The 24,845-nt window shown below is 51.6% G+C and overlaps 1 protein-coding gene and 3 non-coding genes across 4 annotated transcripts; 2 read left to right on the forward strand and 2 right to left on the reverse strand.

Moving 5' to 3' along the window:
- Window positions 1-567: 567 nt before the first annotated feature.
- On the reverse strand, window positions 568-24,772 carry LOC142821593 (uncharacterized). The gene is made up of 12 exons (XM_075913004.2): window positions 24,362-24,772; window positions 23,530-23,977; window positions 23,097-23,192; window positions 21,127-21,357; window positions 20,765-20,787; window positions 19,967-20,082; window positions 19,350-19,409; window positions 17,448-17,648; window positions 14,734-14,847; window positions 14,252-14,437; window positions 12,430-12,537; window positions 568-12,149 (listed from the first exon to the last, which is right to left on the reverse strand). The coding sequence occupies exons 2-12, from the start codon at window positions 23,899-23,901 to the stop codon at window positions 10,843-10,845; spliced, it is 2,814 nt and encodes a 937-aa protein (XP_075769119.2). The 5' UTR covers window positions 23,902-23,977; window positions 24,362-24,772; the 3' UTR covers window positions 568-10,842.
- TRNAF-GAA (transfer RNA phenylalanine (anticodon GAA)) lies at window positions 6,456-6,528 on the forward strand. Its single transcript has one exon. It is a non-coding gene; the product is annotated as a tRNA-Phe (tRNA).
- Window positions 7,537-7,642, reverse strand: TRNAL-CAA (transfer RNA leucine (anticodon CAA)). Its single transcript has 2 exons — window positions 7,605-7,642; window positions 7,537-7,572 (listed from the first exon to the last, which is right to left on the reverse strand). It is a non-coding gene; the product is annotated as a tRNA-Leu (tRNA).
- TRNAT-UGU (transfer RNA threonine (anticodon UGU)) lies at window positions 9,039-9,112 on the forward strand. Its single transcript has one exon. It is a non-coding gene; the product is annotated as a tRNA-Thr (tRNA).
- Window positions 24,773-24,845: the final 73 nt, after the last annotated feature.

A 24,845-nucleotide genomic window follows, 5' to 3' on the forward strand; every position in this document is an offset into this window, starting at 1 on the left:
AATGCTTCACCCCATGGCCCAGCAATGAGCCCCCAACTCCCCCTGTGCTCTGGGAGCCAGGTTTGCTGTGTGAATTCTGTGGGGCAGGTGCCGTCAGGCCTGGGCACTGGGATTATTTACCAATTTCCCCAGCCCTCTGACACTGCTAAGATCAGGGCTGAAGCGGCTGAGTGGTTCAGGTTTTTGATTAGAAACCAATAGACTAAGCAGGTCCACAAAATCCACTAGTTCTGCTTCCCCAGAAAAGTAAATGTGAACCTCAGTCCTCCCTGTCCCTTCCCCTCACGCCATGGGGCTGGAACGCCAGAGGCGTGAGGTGTCTTAGTTGGGGGCCACATCAGAGAGGGCTGGGGGCCTTTGGAAGAGGTTTTTTGTTTCTCACTTTTGTGGCCCCCAATTTTCTGCGGGTCAGTGGCCCCCCACCCAGAAAAGGTTCCCCACCCCTGCCATACATAAAGTGACACTGAAACCTTGTGTGCTGGCCGTAATGTTTTCCTTTATTTACAATGAAGTTTGATCAACTAACATGAGACAGTTCAAACGCTTAATCTGTTTATTTAAATGAAACTTTTCTCCCCAGCTGCAGCCCTAGCAAAATGGCTGGGGTGTGATTATGTCATTAGTGGCGAGTGTCCATTAGTAACCAAGAGTCCATGGAAAGATTTGGGGCGGGCAGGGGCTCAGCAAAGGGGTGGGGAAGGTGGGGTCTTGGGGAAGGGACAGGATAGATCCTGGCTTGCCCTGACATTTAAAAGGTGACCTTGGGGGCATGTGGCACCCTGAGCAGCCTCTGATGTTCCCTGTGTGAGCCCCAGAACCAGCCCTGAGTGACGGGGGCAGGGAGAGCAGCTTACACATGCCAAGGGGCTGGCCAGGGGCAGGACATGAGCCCTGGGAGGCAGCAGTGACATCACAAAGGCCTTCTGCAGCACCTCAGCTCATTGGTTGGGAGGCAGTGACCTCACAGAGGGTCCATGGTAACAGCCAGGTGGGACAGGCTGCAGCATCTCAGAGACCCCCATGGCCTGGCTGCCTGGAATCTCCTTTGTGAGGTTTCCCCTTGAGGGCAGAAGGAATTGAGGGTCCCAGCTGGGAGTATCTCTGTGGAGATTTCCCCTTTCCCCAGGTTGCAGTGGGAGGGGCTGGCACTGAACTGAAGAGAGGTCTGGGAGAAGCAAGAGGAAGGGATGCAAACATCCAATGAGGATGGGATTTGAACCCACGCATGCAGAGCACAATGGATTAGCAGTCCATCACCTTAACCACTCTGCCACCTCATCTGAGTTGTAGGAGTTTGTTACCAATTACCCAAAGCCATCACTGCCAGGAACCATTGTGCCACTTGCTGGCTGGCCAGGGACATCCAAGGCTGGAAGGTTTTGGCTTTTCACAATGTTCTCTGGGCTGTTGTACAAAGCTCAGTGCTTGTAAGAAACCCAAACACCCCTTGGCTACATTTACCCTGCAGGCTTCTTACACAAGAACTGTTTTGTGCAAGAGTTCTTGCGCAAAATGTCTTGTGCAAGAGCATGTCCACACTGCCATGTGCTTTTGCGCAAGAATGTCTGTGGCAGTGTGCACGCTCTCTTGTGCAAGAAAGCTCTGATGGCCATTTTAGCCATAGGGATTTCTTGCACAAAAAAAACCCTCTTGCCCATTCATACTACCTTCTTCTGCAAGAGCTCTTGCACAAGAGGGTTTATTCCTCATGGGGAGAGGAATAACTCTTGCCCAAGAAGCCTTCTTTTCCTACGTTTTGCCATAAATTTACTTGTGCAAGAACACGCATGCAGTGTAGATGCTCCTTAAGTTTTTGCGCAAGAACGGCTGTTCTTGAGCAAGAAGCCTGCAGTGTAGATGTAGCCCTGGGTGCCCAGAGAGGGGTGTCTAGTCACAGTCTGGCTCGGCGCGCGCTGCAATGGGAAGATGTCCACGGAGCAGGCAGATGGCAGCGGCGCAGGACTCTGGTGGGCCCAGCATCCACAGGAGCGTTTCCGATATGGGTGTTTACTGACAGTGTCCATCTCTGGTCTGATTTCACAGTGTGGTGAGACACTGGCACCCACAGCTGCATAGATGGGGTGGCTAGAGGGAGTGGCTGGCGGGCGGCTGGTAGAAGCAGTGACAAGTGGCCAAGGGAGTGAGTGAGCCTCATTTGCATACCTAATGAGCTGCCATTGTTGTGGAAGAGGCTCTTGTGCCAGAAGGAGCAACTACACAGCCCTTTCTTGTGCAAGAAAAACCCTCTTGTGCAATGCCGCTATGCTTAACCTCATTTGCATATTTCTGGCACAAAACCCACCAGTGTAGACATAGCCCAATTGTTTTCACTGTCAGGGTGCTCAGTGGTTCCCCCCCCCCCTTCTTACTTGCTCTCCCAAAAGAAACAGACCTGGCTCCCCTTTCTTTTCCCCCAGCAATTGGCATGCTGCAAAGCAGATATCCGAGACAGCAAAGCTAACAGTCTGGGAGGCTCTGCTTCACAACAGGAAATGTGTTGGATTTATAAGCTGTGGTGCTCTGGGTGAACCAGGGCAGTGATTTAAAGGTTGTGGGTTCAAATCCCATCAGAGTTACTTTAGCTGCTTCTTCATTTCCAGGGCAGCTTTTACAGAATGGGCAATCCTTAGGCTGACACTAGGATGGGCTTTAGTCCAGCAGACCCCAGCGAGGGTGGAGGCAAGGGCTGCTCTGAAAGGCTGCAGATGCCCATGGACCCTTTTGTCCCTCCATGTCTCCTACCAGTGCTGTGCAACACTCAAGCTATGTCTACACTACACTGTTCTTCTGAAAAAGCTAGGCAAATTGTGAACCCCAGTTTGCATAGCTTTTTCAGCTTCTTTTTTTGGAAGAGGCTTTTCTGACATTTGGCCTGTCTACACTGGGCCAAATGTGGGGGAAAAAACCCTTTTTTGGAACATCCCTTCTTCATAAAATGAAGTTCACAGAGATGCCAGAAAATCATGTCTGCTCTTCCGAGAAATTTTGTGGAAGAGCAGATGTGTTCTCTGGACTAAACAGGGCAAACAGAGCCCTGATGTAGCATCTTATTTCAAGTTTAGGGTTCAGAGTAGACAGAGGGTTGACATATGGTAAACATTTTGAGCTACAGAAGTTGTCATTTTCATCTTCTTTTGAAAAACGCTTCGGTGTTTACACAGCACCACATTTTGAAATAACCTGCTATTCCAAAATTTCCCTTCCTCCTCATGGAATGAGGTTTACAGGGATGTTGGAATAGCGAGCCCATTGTATTTCAAAAGAATAGGGCACTGTTAACACACGGGATAGATATTACAGATGCCTTAGTACCCCGAAATAGCGCTGCATTGTCAAGGTCGCCTTACAGGACCACAGCAGGGGGCACGTTTGATGCTGAATTTTCAGCTATCTCCTCTTGGAAGTCTTTGCTGCTGTCTACAGCCACGCGTAGGCCTGACTCTGCATTGCCAGGGCCCCAGCCCCTCCCAGACTGCCAGACAAGAGACAGAGCTGCCAGGGGGCAGGTGTTTTCAGACTCGCAGCAGGGGGCACAAATCCCTCTCTAGCGGGCCTGCAGGAAAGGAAGCCAAAGAAGGTGGATTTTGAGGACTCTGCCTCCCCACAGCCAGCCCCACCCCCACAGGATTTGGCAGAACAAGGGGGGGGGGGAGGTCTCTGCTCACCCTACTGAGTCCCACTGAAATTTTGAGCTTTTGTCCTGCCCCCCTCAGCTTGGCCTCCCTCCTCTGCCCCATTCCTACCTCACTGCCTCCTTGGGCAAGTCACACAAAGGAAGCAGCAGGAAGAGCCGGCCCCATACGCCAGCATCCGAGGGCAGGGGAGGCTGAGACACAAGTGTCCATCAGGTGCCTGGCCTGACCCATCTGGCTTCCCCAGGCTGGCACCAAGGGGCATTCTCAGCTGATGTCACCCCCGCCTGTCGCATGGGAGTTGGGTTTATCCCAGGCACAGTCTCAGTACCAGGAGCTGCCCTTACCCAGGGCACCAAGGGGAGCGGCAATAAGAGAAGATGCTGTGTTTTTGCCTGACTCTGAACCAGGGACCTTTTGCATATTAGGCAAATGTTATAACCACTGCACCACAGAAACACACATCAACTGTGAAACTTGTCTGACTGTTCTGTTCCTAGCTCTTTCTACAACTGCTCTGTGGGGGAGGGAAATGCACCTTGTGAACACTCCACCTCTTGTTCTCATGGAAGTCAATAACCCGAGCTGCCAGCTCCTCATTTTCTTCTCCTCAGTTCTAGCCACATCAGCCCAGGGAGGAGAAAAAATAACCCTCCACCCGCTGATTGTCCCCGTCAGCTTCTGTAGCTTCACCTCCTTCCACAGCAGCTCCAGCTTTGAGCTACAAATCAAAGCTCCTGGGGCATTGCAGCCGCATAGGCCAACAACAGGACCTCTGGGACATCTGTAGCCTTTGCTGCAAGGGGACACAAAATCAGGTAAGGTTCCCCCCTGATACCCAGATCCCAGCCACCCCAAGACTCGGCACCTCCAGCTTGCTCCAACACTTTCCCTTTCTCCTGCACCCTTTCTCCTGGCTACACACAGGGCACTTTTTGTTGCTTCTCAAGTCAGGCCTTGCAAGGACCCACCACGGCAGGAACCAGCCCTTGGAGCTCAGCTTGAGTTTCACACCTTGTCTTGCTTGAGAAGAGGCGACTTGCTCCCCTTCTTCTCACCTCACGTCTCCCTTTTCTCTGTTCCCTTCAAAGGTCTCCTCTGCCTCAGGATCTGCCTCCTCAGGGTGCTGCCCCTCTGCCACTGGGCTGGGAGTGGGAGACTCCACAGTCTCTGCACTTGGGCTGAGAAGTCTCATTGGGATTCTTCCATTGATGGCATTAGTCAGCTGGACCCCAGCCAGATCCATTCAGTAGCGCTGCCTGAGAGGTAGCTTTCCCAATGTCCATTGGTATTTCCTGGGGCTTTGTGTAGGGGAATGCCTCTTCTTTGGAAAGCAGCTCTCAGGAGTTCATGGAACGTCTTCTTCTCAGCTTGGGAAAGGGACGAGCAAGGGGCGATTGGACAGGGGTTTATGTAATGATACAGGGATGCAAAAAGCAAATAAGAAACGATTTTTTCTCCTACTCAGGAACCAGGGTGACAGAATGAAATTGGTAAGTAGTCAAGTTAAAAATAGACCAAAAGGGAGCATTTTTGTGCTGAGTGGAACTCCTTGCCAGAGGATGTTGTGAAGGTGAAATCTATAAAAAGGTCTGAAAAAGAACTGGATAATTTAATGCAGGAAAGGTCAATCAATGGCATTTAACCAGGATGGACAAGGAAGGTGTCCGTAGCTGGTGTATACCAGAAGCTGGGAATTGGCGATGGGAGGGATCACTTAATAATTGTCTGTCCTGAGGATTCCCACTGGGCAATGACATTGTCTGCTGTCGTGACACAGGATCCTGGGCTAGTTGGGCAACTGGCATGGCCCAGTCTGGCTGTTCTGATGTTCTGTTTGGTTTCTGTTCTTGTGACTCCCGTTCTCTCTCTGACCTCAAGAACAGATCTCCAGGAGACTCCCTGCAGCAAAGCCATGGGGTGTGTGTGTCTCTGAGATGGCCCCTGTCCCACCTGGCCATTGTCATGGACTCTCTGTGAGGTGACCGCCTCCCAAACTCCTTTAGCCAATAAGCTGAGGGGCTGCAAAAGGCCCTTGTGATGTCACTGCCACACCCACCCCTGCCCTCCAGGGCTAATGTCCTGCCCCAGGCAGCCCCTTTGCATGGCTGAGCTGCTCCCAGGGCTGAAAGTGACACATTTCTTACAGGGACTGTTCTATTGGGCAACACACATTGGGCGGGGGGAGGCTCAAGGCAGAAACGAGGGGGGTTTCAGTAAAGCTATATGTGAATGGATCCATCTAGCAACCACTGTGTGATGTAGTGTTGGGACCTTGCTGGTTTCTATGCTGGGGCTGTGGGTGACCCCCACTGGCTGCTGTCTGTAGCATGGTCCAGCAGGGCAGGGGCTGAGTCACTAGACAAGGGTCTTTCAACCTGTCCGACCAGCTACCCCCCAGGGAGAGAAACAAAGGAAGGTGGAATGCTGCCCCTGTCTGGGGGGCAGGGCTGGAAGAGAGTTGGTCTCTGTATGGGAAGCAGGGCAGAGGGAGCTGGGGAGGGGACTGGGATTGTAGGGCCCAGCCACCCCCCATCTCAAGGGGGGGGGGGCACTGAGGCCTCTTAGCTCCAGTTCCTGTAACCAGATGACATCTGTGCTGTATCCTGGAGAAGCAATAAACTCCCTCTATTCTACTGGCTGGTGGAGTCTGTTCATGCCATTTTGGGTGGCAGGAGTCGGGGGAACCCCAACATGCCGTCACACACACAGGGGGAGGTTTTTGTGCAAGCACAACATGCAGTAGAGACATATGGGGGGCTGGGGGAGCGTGCGGGTGAGCTAGCGAACTGACAGGTGGGCGGGAAGGCAATTATATCAGGTGCCAAAGTAGCTCAGTGGGAACAGTGTTAGACTGAAGATCTAAAGGTCCCTGGTTCAATCCCAGGCTTTGGCAAAAGCCTTTGTTCTTGAGGCTTGTCCCTTCTTTGGCTCCTCTGTGAGGACCCCAGCTGTGCCTCCTGGAAGGGCCTTGCCTGTCCTGTTGCTCCATCTAGGAGCCAGCAAGTCCTGCCCCTCCTCTGCCAGGGAAGGATAAAGGAGCTCTCCTTAGAGCAGCATCAAGCCAGCCCCCTAGGAACACCTGCTGAACACCAATACAGCCCTTGCTCTGCCAGCTGAGCTATTGAAGCTCCTCTCTCACTGCTGCTTTGTCCATCCTGGCAGGAACAGAATCCGGGACTCACCCAATCAGTCCGGTGCCCAGTAACCCCAGACAGACGTGCACATCCGCACACTGGCAGCAGCTGCTGTGGGACTCTGCAAATCCACCACTAGAACTAATTCCCCACATGCCAGGCAGCCCAAGGGAGGGCTCTGGGGTCTCAAGCAAACAGAGTCTCAGGCGGGGGGGGGGGGGACTCTCAGCAAACTGAGCTCTCAGAGCACAGGCGGAGTTTGGGGGCTCATTGCTGGGTCGTGGGGTGAAGCATTAAACCATCCCCTTCACACAGCAAACCTGGCTCCCTGAGCACAGAGGGAGTTTGGGGGCTCGTTGCTGGGCTGTGGGGTGAAACAGCAAACCAGCCCCAGCCTGTGAGTGTTGCTGAATCTGGGCCCCTGAACCTGGGGAATGGCAAACAAAAGGTCTGGGGGCCACACAGAGACCCTGCTGGGCTGAGCAGGAAGTGGCTGAGATTTTGCTTTGTCTTTGTGCTTGTCTGTCTGCAGCCTGGAAACCTCCTGGCTCCTCAGACCACTGGTCTGGATGGACCGTTACAGAAGTCGGAATAATGGAATTGCTGTCGATGCTCCCATTGTTATTGTTATTGCAGTATAATGGCTGTTATTCCTAAGGAACGCTGCTGTGTAAATGCAGCCTTAGAGAAATGCTGAGCAAGTGCTTCTACAATGTCCCAGGAGAGAGGGAAATGAGGTCACTTCTCTAGATACAAAATGGAGGATGTGTCAGGAGTGGGATTTGAACCCACTCCATTCAGAAACCAAAACACCCCACTGAAGGAAAGATAGAACTTTGAGTCTAGTGCCTTTGACCACTCAGCCATCCTGACTCCCATACAAATACTTTCAACTGCAGTTTTCTTACATGTGTGAGTTGCTCAGGGAGGCCAAAGGAGCCCATCAATTTCCACACCTAACAGCTGCTCTACAGCACAGCTCTGTCTATCCACACTCCCCCTCACTGACCGTTGTGAGGTGATTTGCAGGAAGCTGACAAGAAGTGGAAGAGGCTACAATAAGGCACCACTGAGAGCTGGACTCAAGATCTTCTGTTTACAAGGCAAGTGCTTTAGCCAGCTAAGCCGTAGTATCCCCCTCGCACACTGCTGTAAAATTGTTCTACTTTAAGATTCCAGACAACACCTTTGACTCCCAAAATGCAGCCATTTCCCTCCAGCCTTCCCGCCCTGGCAGTGTCTGGCTCCCTGGGCACAGAAAGCTACAGCTCAGTGGGCAGGGGGCTTTGGCTTCCTTGCCCATTGGATGCTGTTGCAGGAAGGGCTACTCAGCAGGGGTGGGGTTCACCTGTGGAGGAAGGGAAAGAATATTTGGATGCAGACTGGCTAACCTAGTGAGGAGGCTTTAAAGTAGGTTTGACAGGGGCAGGTGACCAAAGCCCACAGGTAAGTGAATCACATGGACACTTGGGAGATAGGCCAGAAATGGGAGAGAGCAGGACTGTAACAGCAGAGATAAAGGAGGGACGTGGGACCACTGGGAAGCAATATATAATCTGTGTCTTAGATGCTGGTATAGACACACAGGACTATAGGTAACAAGCAGGAAGAAGTTGGTATCACAGTGACTTGGTGGGATAATACACGACTGGAATATTGGCACAGAAGGGTAGAGCTTGCTCAGGAAGGATTGGCAGGGAAAAAGAGTTTCCTCAGATATGAAATCATGCACACACTGGGACTGAGGTGGAGAGGGACACAGGAGACAGACTTGTTGGGGGTGTCTGGGGGAGGTTACAAAGGGTTTCTAATCAAACTCCTTAACCACTTGGCCACCACTACGGTGGTAGGCTGATCTCCTGTACTTGTATGTGAACAAAAATTTTGTTACTTACTCTTTGGCCAACTCAGGAGACTACAGGGCAAAGGAATTCTCTCTTAATTCTGGGCCCTCAGGAAGGGACCAACCCAAAGGAGGCTGGGCCCCCACCCCAAACCCTGAGTGCCAAGGGTTTACATACAGATGATCAATGTTTGCTACACTTTTCCCTCCCCCCAACAATACTAAATCTCAAGGTAAAATCTACAGCCCCAGCGGCTGGGGGAGATGTGCATGTTAGAGCCTCTGCCTACTGAGCTGTAGCCTCCTGTGCCCAGGGAGCCAAACACCGCCAGGGATGGAGGGAAATGGGGAATGGCTGCACTTTGGGAGTCAAAGGTGTTGTCTGGGACCATAGAGTAGAACAGTTTCACCAAATTCCCTGTAGAGGGCACCATGGCTTAGCTGGCTAAAGCACCTGTTTTGTAAACAGGAGATCTTGGGTTCAACTCCCAGTGGTGCCTTGCTGTGGATTTTGTTACATTTTCTTATGTCTTTCTGGCCTCCCCTGTCCCCCCATGGAACTGCTGGTTCGGGAAAAGGCTGATTGGGGAGGAGCATTGGGAAGAAGGAAACCACAAGCCTGGAGCGGGTGCAGAGGTGACTGGCACAGGCCAGGCAGGGCTCTGACTTCCACTGTGAGCCCCTGGGTACCACACACTGGCCACTCAGTCCTGCTCCATGGTTGTCCCCGTGCTCTGGGTGCAAGCGACGGGCCTGGAACTCCCTCCTGGGACTCCTAGTAGAAGCGTGGGCCCTGCCCTGCCTGGTGGGGGAGGGGACAAACATGGGGCCGGTTGACAGGGGTTCTGACACTCCAGCACTGGGGAATTTGGGCCCTTCAGCCGGATTCAGACCAGGCCGGTCGAAGCCTCTTGTGCTCACCGAGGGGGATTCTGCACTTGCTGCCTTGGGAGGCAAGGTCACATTGCAGAGCTCCGCCAGGGACAGGGACAGGGACGTCCCACGGCACCACCAGCCAGCACCAGCTGCTCTCCCTGCCCTCAGCAATGTGGCTGCATTTTATCCTTCCCCTTCTGTGACAACTGCCCATTCCCCACCAGCCCCAGCCCCTGTGGCACCCATTCCTTTCCCCAGGAGCAGCGTGAGCACCAGTGCGGCTCCTTGCTGAGGCTGCGGCTGTGGGAGACAAGCCCCTGGCTTTAGGAGGGAGATGACATGTCAAGGTGTTGAGTTTTGCCCATGGCTAGCGTGGGGTGAGCCACACTCTGGGGGCAGCTGGAGGTGCCTCCTGAGAGCTGATTTTCAGCCCTTCCTGTGTTTCTGGCTCCTTTCAACAGCTCGAATCATCATCTAAAAGTTGAAGAATGTGTAGTTGGAAGAGGGAATTTTTGTATTTTTCCTTTCTTAATTGATCTTTTGTGTGTGTACACACACACACACACACACACACACACGTACGTCTGTGTGCAAAAATTCTCAGTAACTCGTTGGTTCCACAGGGCCACAGATCTGAACAGGTACACAGAATGTCACTATGTCATTGTTGGTGCACAAGAAAAAAAACCTCACTCTACTCCTGCATGGAAAATCTTAGAGAGAATACTGGTTGAGGGCTCCAGCTGGGGGTGTGATATCAAAGATGGAGGGGACTGATAGTTAGGTCACTGAAAGGCTACACCGAGGACAGAAGAATCCCATGAGCTCTTGCTCCCACAGCTTAGGTGTTATTGTAAAGCGGGAGGAGGGAGACACACTTCTCCCTGCCATAGTAGCTCTGGGACTAGTGCCAGGGTTGTGGGATAGCCACCTGTCCTCTGGTCATGGCAGGTTTGGGGCAAGATTGAGACCAGTGGGTTGAGGTACCTCTCCCCATCAAAGCCCTATAAGCTTGCATGGCATTTAATAGGCACAACCACCTGATCACATAGCTTAAAGGGAACTCAAGTGATAGGTTTCTCCCCTCTGTGGTTCTCCAATGGCTAACAAGATTTGAGCTAACTGAAGCTTTCCCCACAGTCAGAGCAGCACAATAGTTTTCTCTCCGCTGTGGATTGTCTTATGTTTAACAAAGTCTGACCTGTGTTTGAAGCCTTTTCTGCAATCAGAGCCGTTAAGAGGTGACTCTCTTGTATGTATTATCTGATGGCTAGTAACGCAGGAGCACTGACTGAAGCTTTTCCTGCAGTCAGAGCAGCCGAAGGATTGCTATCCTGTATGGATTCTCCCATGACTAATAAGATGAGAGCTCCTCCTGAACCTTTTCCCAGTCAGAGCAGATGAAGGGTGTCTCTCCTGTGTGGATTCTCTTATGTCTAACAAGGTGTGAGCTTCTACTGAAGCTTTTCCCACAGTCACAACAATCAAAAGGTTTCCCTCCTGTGTGGATCCTCCTGTGTTTAACAAAGCTTGAACTCGTACTGAAGCTCTTCCCGCAGTCAGAGCAGGTAAAGGGTTTCTCTCCTGTGTGGATCCTCCTGTGTTTACCAAGGTCTGATCTCATACTGAAGCTCTTCCCACAATCAGAGCACGTAAAGGGTTTCTCTCCTGTGTGGGTCCTCCTGTGGTTACCAAGGTTTGAACTCGTATTGAAGCTTTTCCCACAGTCAGAGCAGGTAAAAGGTTTCTCTCCTTTATGGATTCTGCTATGTATACCAAGATGTGACCTACGACTGAAGCTTTTCCCACAGTCAGAGCAGGTAAAGGGTTTCTCACCTGTGTGGGTTCTCCAATGGATAACAAGGTTTGACTTGCAGCTGTAGCTTTTCTCGCAGTCAGAGCAATTGAAAGGTTTCTCTCCTGTGTGGGTCCTCCTGTGTTGAACAAGGTGTGCTTTTCTACTGAAGCTTTTCCCACAGTCAGAGCAGGTAAAGGGCTTCTCTCCTTTATGGATTCTGCTATGTCTGCCAAGCTGTGACCTACGCCTGAAGCTTTTCCCACAGTCAGAGCAGGTAAAGGGTTTCTCACCTGTGTGCGTTCTCCAATGGATAACAAGGTTTGACTTGCAGCTGTAGCTTTTCTCACAGTCAGAGCAATTGAAAGGTCTCTCTCCTGTGTGGGTCCTCCTGTGTTGAACAAGGTGTGAGTTTCTACTGAAGCTTTTCCCACAGTCAGAGCAGATAAAGGGTTTCTCTCCTTTATGGATTCTGCTATGTTTACCAAGCTGTGACCTATGACTGAAACTTTTTCCACAGTCAGAGCATTTGAAGGGCTTCCCGCCTGTGTGGGTTGTTTGATGTTCAATAAGAGTTTCACAGTCACTACAAATGCAGGGTGACTGTTGATGGGGGATTTTCTGTCGAACGGTTTCTGTGTTTCTTTTCTCCCCTCTGCTCCTGTGACTGGCATTACACTGTCCCTCTCCTGGATGGTTTCCCTGCTGCCTTTCTGGGCTATGTTGACTCTCACATCTCTCTCCTTGCTCACGTATCTGGAAAACATGCCCTTCAGATCTTCCCAATAACATCCCACATGGAGCCACTTGCTCCAGTCCTTCCTGCTGAAGACTCTTATAGTTCTCAGTCAGCATCCTCTCACCTGCTGGGACAAAAAGAATCCAGACAGGAGTTATTCTTCATGATGATCTAAAAGAGAAAACTAAGAGAGGAATAGAAAAAGGGACACTCAAGTAATGGTTGTATTATCAGGAGCTGAGTTCATCATTCTTCACAACACTTCCACAGAGGAGAGAACCCAGCATTTCCCCATCCACCACGCATTGACTTGAGCTGAAGACAGGCTGAATAGTCAGACTTCATGAAAACACACAAGTTAGACCTGCTATAAACCAGTTTCTGAGTCAGTTTAGCTGATAGCTCACCTCTGTGGGTGATGATCTCCCCTTCATCACACCTCTGGGGATCTGGGACCTGCAACTCCTCCTCTGGCTCCACCCAGGAGATCACATGAGCTTTATTGACAGGAAATCCTGTTTGGAGAGCAATTAACCAAGTGCTGATCTTGTGCATTAAGGTCTGTACCATTACTGCTTCCAGAGCCAGGATCTGAGTCTCCCACCTCGAGAGGCTCCTTCCCCACCTTACAGAGATTGGGATCTGGCTGGTATAAGAGCCCAGGCTACAGTCCCCTGCAGTAAAGGTGCATCCCCCCCAACTTAGGAAAGGTCCAGTTCATTCCACAGGGGGGTTGAGCACTCTGCTGCACTCTAAGGTACAACTCAGTCCCCCTCACAGCCCATTTCAACCCCCTGGCATTCCAGGGCAGGACAGAAACACACTGCTCAGAAGGGGAGCTCTAGGAAGGGCTTACAGGTCTGACACCAACGTCCCCAGGCAGGGCTGACTGTAGCAGCCACATGGCAAGTCAGTAGGACTTATAGAGCAAGGACCAGGAGACCTCTAGCTCCACAAGGGCTCTGTCCACAAAGCTCCTGGCTGGGTGCTGGCCATGCCTTGATCTTTGTCTCAGATGCTCTACTTGGGCTGGTTGCTTCAGGCCCTGCCTATGCTCCACATTCCTGATCCCAATTGCCTGTGTCTGGGTGGACCCTGCCAGCTGCCCATAACAGCTGCTGTTCCTGTAGCAGGCCAGGCTGGCGCTGGGCTTCTCTTGTGGCCAACCAGGGCAGAGCTGCTTCTCTGGTGCTTGCAGCTGTTGCTCAACTCCCTCTCTGCACATCTACTGTGTGAGCAGCAGCCTTTGTGTGGTTTCCCAGTCTGCCTCTTGTGGCGAGCCTGGCCTTTGAATTGGTGCCCCTCCAGGGCTGCACAGAATCTACCACCTTTACCCCTTGTGAGTGCGTTTCCCTCAGCTTTGGCCCTACCCCTTCTCGGACCTTCAATTAGTGTTTTGAAAATCCACCTGTAACATGATGAATCATTGTGCTACCACTGTTACACAACTGCAAGAAACCTTGTGCAAAGCGTGTTGTGTGCCATGTCAATGGAATGTTCTGATGGGATGACTATGATTATTTAGTTTATAGCTATTATTTGGCAGAATGGTGGGGCAGTGGGTACCAACTAACCAGGCAAGCACATTCCTGAGAAGCAGGAGGCCAATCAACACACAGAACTCTGCAGTAACTGCAAACACACAGTCCTAAGAGATAGCTCAGAAAGACATTGACCCTTGTGCACATGAGCGGGATGACCGGATAGTGGATACAGATGTTTTGTTCAAACAGTCAGAAGGCTAAGGGGGTCGCAACACATGGAACGCAATATGCATCTTGTTTGTGTCAATGTGAGAGGAGAAGTCACAGGAGGGGCATGTTGATGCTGACTTAGCTGGTTGGAACAAGTCTCATTATACCTGTGCCTGAGAAGCTTGGACACTAGCACGCTGCTCCTTTCACTATATGGCCGAGCGCCTTAGCCTCCAAATGGAGACTAGGTCTTTCTTAGCAATAATCCTGAGCTGTGCTGCATGGATAAACTGCACGCTCTGCCAGTGGCACTGCATCAGAGCTCCAGAAAGAGCCACCCTGAACAGCCGTAGCACCCTGAACAGTGGCGCTAGCAGCAATTCATACGGCACTGCAGTCGCTACAGAAAGGTTTCTCTCCTGTGTGGGCTCTTTGATGTTCAATAGGAGTTTCACAGGTGACTGTTGATGGGGGATTTTCTGTTAAATGGCTTCTGTGTTTCTTTTCTCCCCTCTGCTCCTGTGACTGGATTTACCCTGTCCCCCTCCTGGATGGTTTCCATGCTGCCTTTCTGGGCTATGCTGACTCTCATAAGTCTCTCCCTGCTCACATATCTGGGAAACATGCCCTTCAGGTCTTCCCAGTAACATCCCACATGGAGACACTTGCTCCGAGCCCTCTTGCTGCACAAGATCGTGGTTCTCAGTCAGCATCCCATCACCTGTTGGGATAGAGAAATAATCCAGACAGGAGTTATTCTCTATGATGAGCTAAAAGAAAACTCTGAAAGAGGAATAGAAAAGGGGACACACGCTCAAATAATGATTGAATTATCATAAGCTTAGTTCACCTTCCTTCTTCAGAACTCTTCCATGGAAGAGAAAACCCAGCCTTTCCTCATCCACCACACTCTGGCTCAAGTTGAAGACAGGCTGAAGAGTCAGACAGACTTCATGAAAACACACAAGTAACACCTGCTATAAGCTGGTTTCTGAGGCAATTTAACTGATTGCTCACCTGTGTGGATGCCACTGATGATCTCCCCTTCCTCACAGCTCTGGTAATCTGGGACCTGCAACTCCTCCTCTCGCTCCACCCAGGAGATCACATGAACTTCAGAGAGTGGAAATCCTGTTTGGAGAGCAATTAATCAAGTGCTGATCTTGTTCATTAAGGTCTGTGCCATTACTGCTTCCAGAGCCAGGATCTGAGTCACCCATCCAGAGAGGCTCCTTTCCCCACCTTGCAGAGACTGGGATCTGGGTGGTACAAGAGACCAGAACACACACACACACCTGCAGTAAAGGTGCACCCCCCCCCCCCCCCCCACCTTGAGAATGGCCCAGCTCTTTCCCCAGGGAAGCTGAGCACTGCTGCACTTTCCAGGGTACAACTCAGTCCCCCTCAAAGCCCATTCCATCCCCCTCATCCCCAGTATCTCAGGGCAGGACAGGGACACACTGCTCAGAAGGGGAGCCCTAGGGAGGGCTGGCAGGTCTGACACCAAGGCCTCCAGACAGGGCTCAGACTGTAGCGGCCACATGCCAGGTCACTAGGTCTTGGAGAGGAAGGACTAGCTCTAGCCCCCCAAGGCTCTGTCCACAAAGCTCCTGGCTGGTGGGCTGGGATCCCCCTGCTCTTTGGCTCAGATTTTCTGCTTGGGCCAGGAGGAGGCAGAGGAAGTTCTCTGAGCAGCTAAGTTCCCGTGGCTGCCCAGGGTGGCGCTAGGTTTCTCCAGCAACCAGCCAGGGTGGAGCTGGGCCGTGCTGCTTCTCTGATGCTTGTGGCTGTTACTCAGCTCCCCATCTGTAGCCTTGGTTCTACTCTGGGAAACCACACAAAGGCTGCTGCTGGCAGTCTGCCTCTTCTGATGAGCCTGGCCTTTGATTTGGGGCTGCTCCAGGAAGGCACAGAATCTACCACATTTGCACCTTGTGAGCGCCTTCCCCTCAGCTTTGCCTCCACCCCTTCTCGGACCTGAATTTAGTGTTCGGAACAGCCACCTGTGATGTGACCATGAAGATCATTGTGCTACCACTGTTACACAATCGCAAGAAAGCTTGTGCGAAGTGTGCTGTGTGCCGAGTCAATGGGAAAATTCTGATCTGATGACTAGGATTATCTTGTTTATGTCCATTTTTTAACTAAAACAAGCCAGACTTTGGCAGAATGGTGGAGCACTGGTACCACCTAACCAAGAAATCACATTCCTGAGCAGCAGGAGGGCAATCAACTCAACACTCTCTGCAGTAACTGCAAACACACAGTCATAACAAATACCTCACTGACCCTTGTGCACATGAACAGGATGAGGGGATAATGGATATGGATGTTTTATTCAAACAAACAGGCAGAAGGCCAAAGGGGGTAGAAACACATGGAACACAATATGCATTTTGTTTGCGTCAATGTGAGAGGAGGGGAAAAGTCACAGGAGGGGCATGTTGATACTGGCTGAGGGGCAGTGTTCTAGCTGCTGACTGAGCTGGTACCATTATTGGGTTGAGACAAGTCTCACTATACCTGTGCCTGAGGAGCTGGGACACTGGCACCCTGCTCCTTTCACAATAAACCTGGCCGAGTGCCTTAGCCTCCGAATGGAGCCTGGGTCTTTCTTAGCAGTAACCCTGTGGTATGCTGCATGGATAAGCTGCACGCTCTGCCAGTGCCGCTGGAATCAAGGCTCCAGAAAGAGCTGTCCTGAATAAGCCATATCAATGCTCTGTGGCGCTAGCAGCAATTCTAATGGCACTGTAGTCACTGAAGGAAGCAAAATTATCAATCTCAGCAGCACCTGGGAACTCTGATGTAAATCAGGACCCCACTGTGCTATCGCAGTGCTCATATGGAGCTAAGCATCACCCCTCTTTAGTGTAGGTATCCTTCCCAGCCCTGAGAAACAGGGACACTCTATAAAAGCTAGTAAAAGAAATGACCACACACAGAGAGTCTAAGAGACTTGATCAAGGTCACACAGGAAGACTGTGATGGGCAGAGAACTGAACACAGGTCTCCTGAGCACAAAGCCAGACATTCACACAAGAAGAAAAAATCCCTACCCGAAGATATTTCACTCTAGAAACACAACACAGATGACGTGATTTATCTCCATTGCACATAGAAACAAGTGAGCCCCAGAGAGAATGAAGCTGAACTTTTGAAAGGAAACCCAGCCTGTGCCTGAAATGCAAGGAGAGCTCTGCTCACGTTTCTCTACTACAGAGCTACCTCGAACAAAATACTCACAGAGCGTGAACTGCCTCATCCACCCTCCCTCAGCCCCAGCATCCAGCCCCTTCCACTGGCAAGTACCAGCATGTCACAGAGATTAGTTACAGGCAGGGAAGGACTCTAGGAACTGCACCCTCCTTCTACTGGCTGAGCTCACTGCCACATGGGGACCCTGCAGCCACTAACAGCAGCCAGACCCAGACCTCTAGTACCTGCTGTTCCTGCCTGAGCCCTTCCAGTCACACCTCTGGTCAAGGCACAAGATGGGGGGAAGCGCAGCGAGACCTTAGGTGTGGGAAGAGCCACACCATTGTTACATCCCTGAACCTGCTTTCCCTGGGAGGGAGCACGGAGGGGACAGTTTCACACAAGAGCCAGGATTATTATGGCAGATACTCCTGACATTGGGGGCAGAGGCAATGAATAACCTGAACCAAACCCAACCCAGATGCTCCAGAGCCCACCCAGCTGCTGTTACCCAAGGGGACAGGAATCCTTACTCAGCCAGTTCACAGCCTCATAATTCTCCTGCATCACATCCCTGTAGAGGGCTCTCTGGCCCGGGTCCAGCAGAGCCCATTCCTCCTCAGAGAAATACACAGCCACCTCCTCGAAGCTCACAGGCTCCACCACGGCCACTTCCTGTCCCTGGCTCTGCAGGCCAGGGGCTGAGCTGGAGTCAGACATGAGTGTTCTGCAGCCTGACAGTGGGAGAAGAGGAATTGGAGACATTTCAGAAAAGGCTTTAATCCTTTCCACACCCCCATTCTGCCCAGACTCTGTCCATGGTGACACACATGCTAGACTCTGCCATTGTGGGCAAAAGTTTTAGTCTAGATATTCCATAAACAGCACACAGGAGTTAGACCCCAAATACACATTCATTTCTGTCTGCACCTGGCTTGTGTTACAACATTACTGCGTCTGTAACAATGGGATTTAGTTCTCAGCACTCAGTGTTTCTGATAACAAGCCACATACTCATCTGCCTGACCATGGACGTAGGTTAAATGTAGGCTGCTGTATTTAAAATCCTTAGTCTTTGATTCATTGATTTGCAGCACAAACTTTGCTCTCTCATCTGAAAGTCGGTATAAACCCTTTCCGCAACCGAGTCAGTGAAATTAACACCACCATTCAGATACTTACAGGCAGTCCCCGGGTTACGTACAAGTTGAACTTGTACGCAAGTCGGAACTGGCATCCAGATTCAGCCACTGCTGAAACTGACCAGTGGCTGACTACAGGAAGCCCGAGGCAGAGTTGCTCTGCCTCGGGCTTCCTGGAATCAGCCGCTGGTCAGTTTCAGCAGCAGCTGACTTGGGGACGCCTGGGGCAGAGCAGCTGGGATGCTGCCGGGTTGGTCCAGTAGCGCCGAGGAGCAGCGCTGTGGGACCAACCAGGCAGCCCCCAGCTGCTCTACCCCAGGCGTCATCCGCGAGAAACGCCTGGTCTGCGGGGGAGAGGGGGCGGGCGCACTAGCTGCGGCCCGCCCCCCCAGCAGACCAGGGAGACGTGGGTGGCGGGACTGCCAAGACGCGCCACGGTCCCGCCTGCATCCTCCGTGGCTTTGCTCCGCGTCTCCCTAGTCTGCTGGGGGGAGCTCTTGCATATATAGGTGCAGGAGAAGGACAGAGTTTGGGTATGCAGAGTTGGGGGCAGGAGTGGGGAGCAGATATTAGGAGGGGAGGGAGAGGTTGGGGTGGCAGAGGCAAGCTCTGGACAGGAGATTTATCTGAGTGACTCCTGGCTAGAGGCCAAGCACCTCAGGAAGGCAGGGAGCCTGCCTGACCCTCTCACAGGCTGCAGGGCCATGTGGGTGTGTGAATAATTATGACCCAGAGGGGAGGGGGCACAGTGCTATGTTTTTGGCCAGAAACTGGCCAATGAGATTGTCCTGGGGGTGGAAGCAGCGCCTGAAGCCTTCTCCCCTTTCCTCCAGGCTCACAGTTGCTCTGTGGGCTGGATCAAACGGCTTCGTCGATCCGACCCATGGGCTGTATTTCGCCCAGGCCTGCACTAGACATAACAGCCCTTGGGGATCCAGCAGTTTCTTGCCTTGAACAAACTGATATAGTGGAAGCCAGTCACCTACAAGCCTTTCAGCCTATTTATTGCTTGAAACCAATTGACTGATCAGTGAAGTCTGAACCAGAAGATGCCGTCCATTGTATGCTTTAACTTCACCCCTTTAGCATCACAAACCCATAGACCAGTGTTTCTCCAAGTGTCCACAGGGCCCCATGCAGTGACCCTGGGTCACCTCACTGATCAGCGTATGAGATTTAGGGCTGTGCTCGCCGTGGTCACTGGGTCTGGTTGGTAACTTCAATGACAACCCCATGAAGATATTTTCACTGGAATTTTTTCATCATTTAGAGACTCTCCACCTGCAAACTCACCTTGTCTGAAAGCTCCCAGGGATTTTTCTCTTGCTCTCTCCAGTGCAGAGGGCAGAGTGTCTGGTGGGGGAAGGAATAAGAGAGGTGAGATTCCAGGCTCTCCTATTTATAACAATGTCTCCTCTCTGAACTCTGCATTTCAATTGTATCAGAGACCAGACAGAGACACACTCAGGAATGGAGTATGAAAGAGTCTGAAACTTTCATTTCCTCTCTCACTTGGGCACCTCCCAGCAATGGAGCCAACATCCCCATAACCTGTCCCAGGAGAGAGAAGCTGTAAGTGAGATTTACTTTTCCCTCCTCACCCCCTCCCACTTGGTTTCTCATTCACTTACTGCCTCTTATCATATCCTGGAGCTGTGGTGGTGGAACACATGGCCATTACAGTAACTTTGGCCATTTTGATTTCTCAATGGGAGGTTCAGAGTTTGAAAACAAGTGGCTCTATGTGGACGTAGTTGGGTCTACTCAAGCAGTGTCTCCAAGGACTGCAGAGTGATGTGGCCATCATTCTCCATGTGGGAATTGAGGCAGGGGAAGGTTGGCTTCAGAGGCCAGATTCAATGGTCTCAGATACTTGAACCACTTTCCCCTCATCCATCCCTTCTAGGTACCTTTGAACTGCCTCAGAGTCTCTGACAGAGCAATCGTTTTCTGGGAGAAGCCTCTCACTTGTTCTTCTAGTTCAGGGGAAATCTCCTCTGGCAGCTGGAAGTGCCCCGTCTCACACCTGGACAGAAACAATTCCATGTGATTGTATTTCATTTACTGCTGATAAGCTCTGTCTAGTGAGTCTCAGCTCTACCAGGCCTGGAGTTAGAATCCTCCAGTTTTCCCAGCCTGAGAGCAGAGGCAACACAGTCCGTGGCCATGCAACCTTCCCCTGAAAGGCCCCACTGCTGTTCTTCACTTCTGGGCTGAGGAGACTGGCTGGGGGACAAAAGGGGAATTGAGTCTTCATGGCCAACTCACTCCTTGGCCTCCAGGCACTGAGAGGCAAGAGGTCCTCAGGTGAAGGGCTAAAAGAATCTGTCCAATAGGGACTAGACAAAGACACCAGCTCCTCCCTCCCCAGTTCCTTCCACACAGGTCTCCAAACAGCCCTCAGATGGAACAGACTCTTGGTCCTTGCTGCTCTGGGCTGACTGTGCCCAGTAGTGACAGGCCCATGTTCCACCCCACAGTCCTAAGGTAGCCAGTCCAAAGGGAGGCGACAGCTCCAGGAAACACTTGAGGTCAGACTGTGCCCTGAATGGAGAATTCCAGAGTCTGCTTTGCGAGGGTGAGACTCTCAGAATTAAATAAATACAAAATATTCATATCTAACATCTCGCTGTAGAGCCCTGTGGAGATGTGGTGCTAACATCTCTTTCCCTGAGCTGTGCACCGTGAGAGGAGTGAGAGCCACGTACCTACTCAGGGTGCTTCTGACGTCCTAGAAAAAAAGACACAGAAAAGACTCTCAGCCCCATTGGACACACACAGAGGACGTCAGGGAAGGGATTTTGCAAACATGGGACCTCAGAGAAGGGATTTTGCAAACATGGGAAGAGAGCCCCTGCCCTGGCCCCAGGAAAATGGATCCCCTGAGCGAATGGGGCTTTACGATCTCTAGTAGCTCTGTGCCTGTAACTTTACAAAGCACAGCAATTACTCATATGACAGCAATGCACATGGAGTTACACCCAGATCTGACAGCTGGACCTCAGCACTTGTGATTCAGGAGCCCCCCTTCCCTGTGTGGGGAGCTGAAACGTTTCTCCCTCAGCCTCACCTTCAGGAAGACATTTGGTGGCTTCTGACACTTCCCCTCCAGCTCACCGATCCACTCACTGATACGGGAAATCTGCGCAGAGAGTTTCCTGACAGTGTCAGTCTGGAGCCTCCCAATCTCCTTGTCCAGCTTCTCCAGCTGGGACAGCAGGAGTCGCTCTTGTTCCTCCAGGAACTGCCACAGCTGCTGAAACGCGGCCACAATCATCTGCCTCTCAGCTTGGGTCCATTTCTGTATGAAAACAGGGAAAGGGCTGGTTAGGGGCATGAATGGAGCCCAGGGCCCTTTCATGGAGAGCTGAGTGCGTAGCAGGGAGAATTTCTTGGAAAACCCCAGTATTTGTGACATTTGACTCTACTTTGTGGTTACTAGGCAGAGGTAGCTCTCCCGTGGCTCTCCTAGCATCTCCTTTGGCCCCCGTGTCCCTCTGAAAGGGATGTTCCCATGCCTGTCATGGGCAGAATCTTTTGTTATTTATGGGCTCTGGAAATTCAGACCCTGAACAGCATGAGGCAGGACTCAGCACCACCCTGACAGAGATACCCAGGGAGGAAAAAGAAGGAAACATGTTGATGCACCAAATGATCAGACAGCCCTTCAGGAGGACACTCAGCTCCTTTGGGGAGAATGTCTGGGAAAGCCACAAAGGCTGGGCCCATGCAGGGCCGCATTATGACTTTCGTGGGCCCTAGGCACTTTTGTCTTCATGGGCCCCTTCCTCCATAAAAATTGTATTTATTTATATTATATATATAAATTATATTTTACAGCTGCATTGGTATAAAGACGAATATAATCCAGGCTGGATTATATTTGTCTTTATACCAACACAGTCGAAATATCTATCTCGCTTATTGAGAAAAGTAAACTGCACTGAGGCTAAGTGGGCCTCCTATCTGCCATCATTCAGTTGGCGTCTATGGCCAAGGCCATATTGGACATACAGTTTAGTCACTAAGCTTCTCACTACAAAATAATAGTGCATATATCAAAGCATTCTCCGTTTTGATTACTTAAAAGGTACGTATTATAAGTAATTTCATTAGTAAGTTATCATCTATTTAGGTTAGTGATGACCTTATATAAATAATTTATTAATTTTGCAAATACGGGATTGTTATTCACTAAATACAGGTGAATACATTTGAATGGAATGAAGTGCACATGTATATTTATTGTATTTATATTGGGTGCTTAATTATAACATTTGAAAAAAACCATTACATCTCAAATATACTCACCTTATTTCATAATTGATAAGTAGTTCCATAAAATTATATGTATACGTGTACAAGAAAGTAGTCAGTAATAATGCAAATGTATATTACTGATGGAAATTCCGTTATGGTGTAATATCCGATTGTTGAGTTGAGCTCTAACTTTCTATTTGAATTATTGCAATTAATAATATAATAAAAACAATTAATTTTTTATATCCTGTGTTTTTTTGTATTTTAATAAACATTTTTGTGAGCCCTAAAAATTTCGTGGGCACGAGGGACTTATGCCTTCATGGGCCCCTCCCACCATAATAGTATCAATATTAAAATTATTTTTGATATAACTTTAAATACTTCAACATTTTATTTTTCTGTTTTAGGCACAATTTAATAGATTTTCGTGGGCCCTAAAAGTTTCATTTTTATCTGATGTGAGAAAAAAGTTAAAACATTTTCTTCGATCCTAAAAGTTCATGTTTTTCCTTCTGATTTTAAAAGAAATTAAAACATTTTTGTGGGCCCTTAAAAGTATCGTGGGCCCTAGGCACTGTGCCTAATGAATAAGTCGGCCCTGGACTCATGCACTGACATGGATGCTCAAGGCCTTTCTACAAATGGATCTCATCCTGCAATCCACGATCCAGGAGAAACACAAACAAGCCCAACCTCACCAAGGCCACACAAGAGTCTGCCTCCTAATACAGCCCTCCCACTGCCAGTCCCTGCTGGTCCACAGCCACAGGCACCTACCAGATACTCCTGGCGTTTCCCTTCTGCTGTTGTTTTCCTTCCCAGCATCTGCTCTCTCTCTTCCCTCAGAGTCTTCAAATGGGCCTCCAATTTTTCCTGAAGAAGCAGATATAAAAGCACAAAGGCAAACCCCATCAGATGTTGGGAGCCCATGTGTCTGCCTTTAAGATAGTCCCGATTACAATTTTATCAGTGACAGGAGTTTTTTAACCTGCTGACAGGCAGAGCTGATAGCAGAAATGGGCTCTCCTGGGCCAGGGATCTCTCTCGAGGTCTGTCTGGGGTGGCCACAAGGACTGCTGGCTGATGGGAACTCCCAGCAGCTGCAGACTGACGCTGGCTACCAGAGGGAATCAGGCACTGGTGGGGCAGTGGGGAGTTTAACCAGTAACTAGCAGCGATAACAAAAACGCATTGGACAGCAACTCTGTACCTTGTACTCCTGGGCAGTTTCCTTTATGGACAGCTCCCTGGGAGCCTGGGATCTGTCACACACCACACAGATAGGAGTTTGATCCTCTTCACAGAACAGCTTCAAAGCCTCCTGGTGCTCCCTACACACCCCGTCCCATCTTGCATTCTTTGCTGCCTGGAAACTCAGTGGCTTGGCTAGTTCCACCACGTTTGCCAGCTGCCGGTTGGGCTGGAGGGGTCCCTGCTGCTCAGTGTTACTGCACCGATCACTGAGGGGGGCCTGGCAGGAATTGTGCCCACACTCCAGAGTGACAGGGGCTGTGAAATCCTCCAGACAGACGGGACACGGCGCTTCCTCCTGGAGACTTTCCAGGGAGCGCTCTGCAGCCATGGCTGCCTCTGGGCTGGGCAGCCACTTCCCTGCGCTCAGCAATGGGGGGCAGGTCCGGGGGCCTGAGGCACCAGCACTGAGGATACAAATAAATCAAAATTAAAAACCAAAAAAGCCCCAAAAGCTTCACTCACAGCGCCCCCCCCCCCCCCCGCCAGGGCCTCCCCTGGGCCCCTCGGTCCCCTACCCCAACCAGAGCCTCCTCCCGCCCGTCTCTGCGCCCCTCAGGCCAGGGCCCCCCTCACCCTGTGTTCAATTCCCCCCCCCCCGCACACTCTGCAGCCCCCTCACAGCCCCTGTGGGCGCCCCCACCGCGCACCCCCCAGCCCGACGGGAGCATCAGGGAGCCCAACGGGCGCGCCCCGAGACCCACAAGCAGCACAAGGACGGTGGGTCAGAGCCCCCCTCGCGCCCCGCAGCGCGTAACGGCACCAACGGTCCCCCCCGCAACGGCTCCCACCTCAGGGCGCGCGGCGCGTGACGTTACTGCGAGGCCGCCGCGGAGTGGGCGGGGCGGGGAGTGACGGGCGGGGACGCACTAAAATCCGGCTGCGGGGTGTAGAATGGGGCGGGCGCGGTCAGACCGCGCATGCGCAGCGGGCTAATGACCCCGCTCAGAGTCCCGCGCCCGGGGTTTAGCTCAGCCCGCGAGCTGCCCGGCCACGCCCCCAGCGCCGCGGGGCCCCACGTGGCTTCCGCCTGTGGGAGCCAGGCCGGAGCGAGATTCTACAGGCCCCGGGGCAGCCGCTCCCCGCGTGTCTGTGCCGAGAGCAGCTCCCCTGGGGCGGGCACCGGCTCTGCGGGGGGAGCCTCCCGCGGGACAGCGGAGCGGCCCCGAACCAGCTGCTGCGCTGGGGGCCCGGGGGGGGGGAACCAACGGGCTGCGGGTCCCCCCCCTCCAGCCCCCTCCCCATGGCCCTGCCGCAGTGCAGCCCCTGCCCCTC

The sequence above is a fragment of the Pelodiscus sinensis genome, chromosome 19 (genome assembly GCF_052426305.1).
Source record: "Pelodiscus sinensis isolate ZL-2025 chromosome 19, ASM5242630v1, whole genome shotgun sequence".
Taxonomy (NCBI): domain Eukaryota; kingdom Metazoa; phylum Chordata; order Testudines; family Trionychidae; genus Pelodiscus; species Pelodiscus sinensis.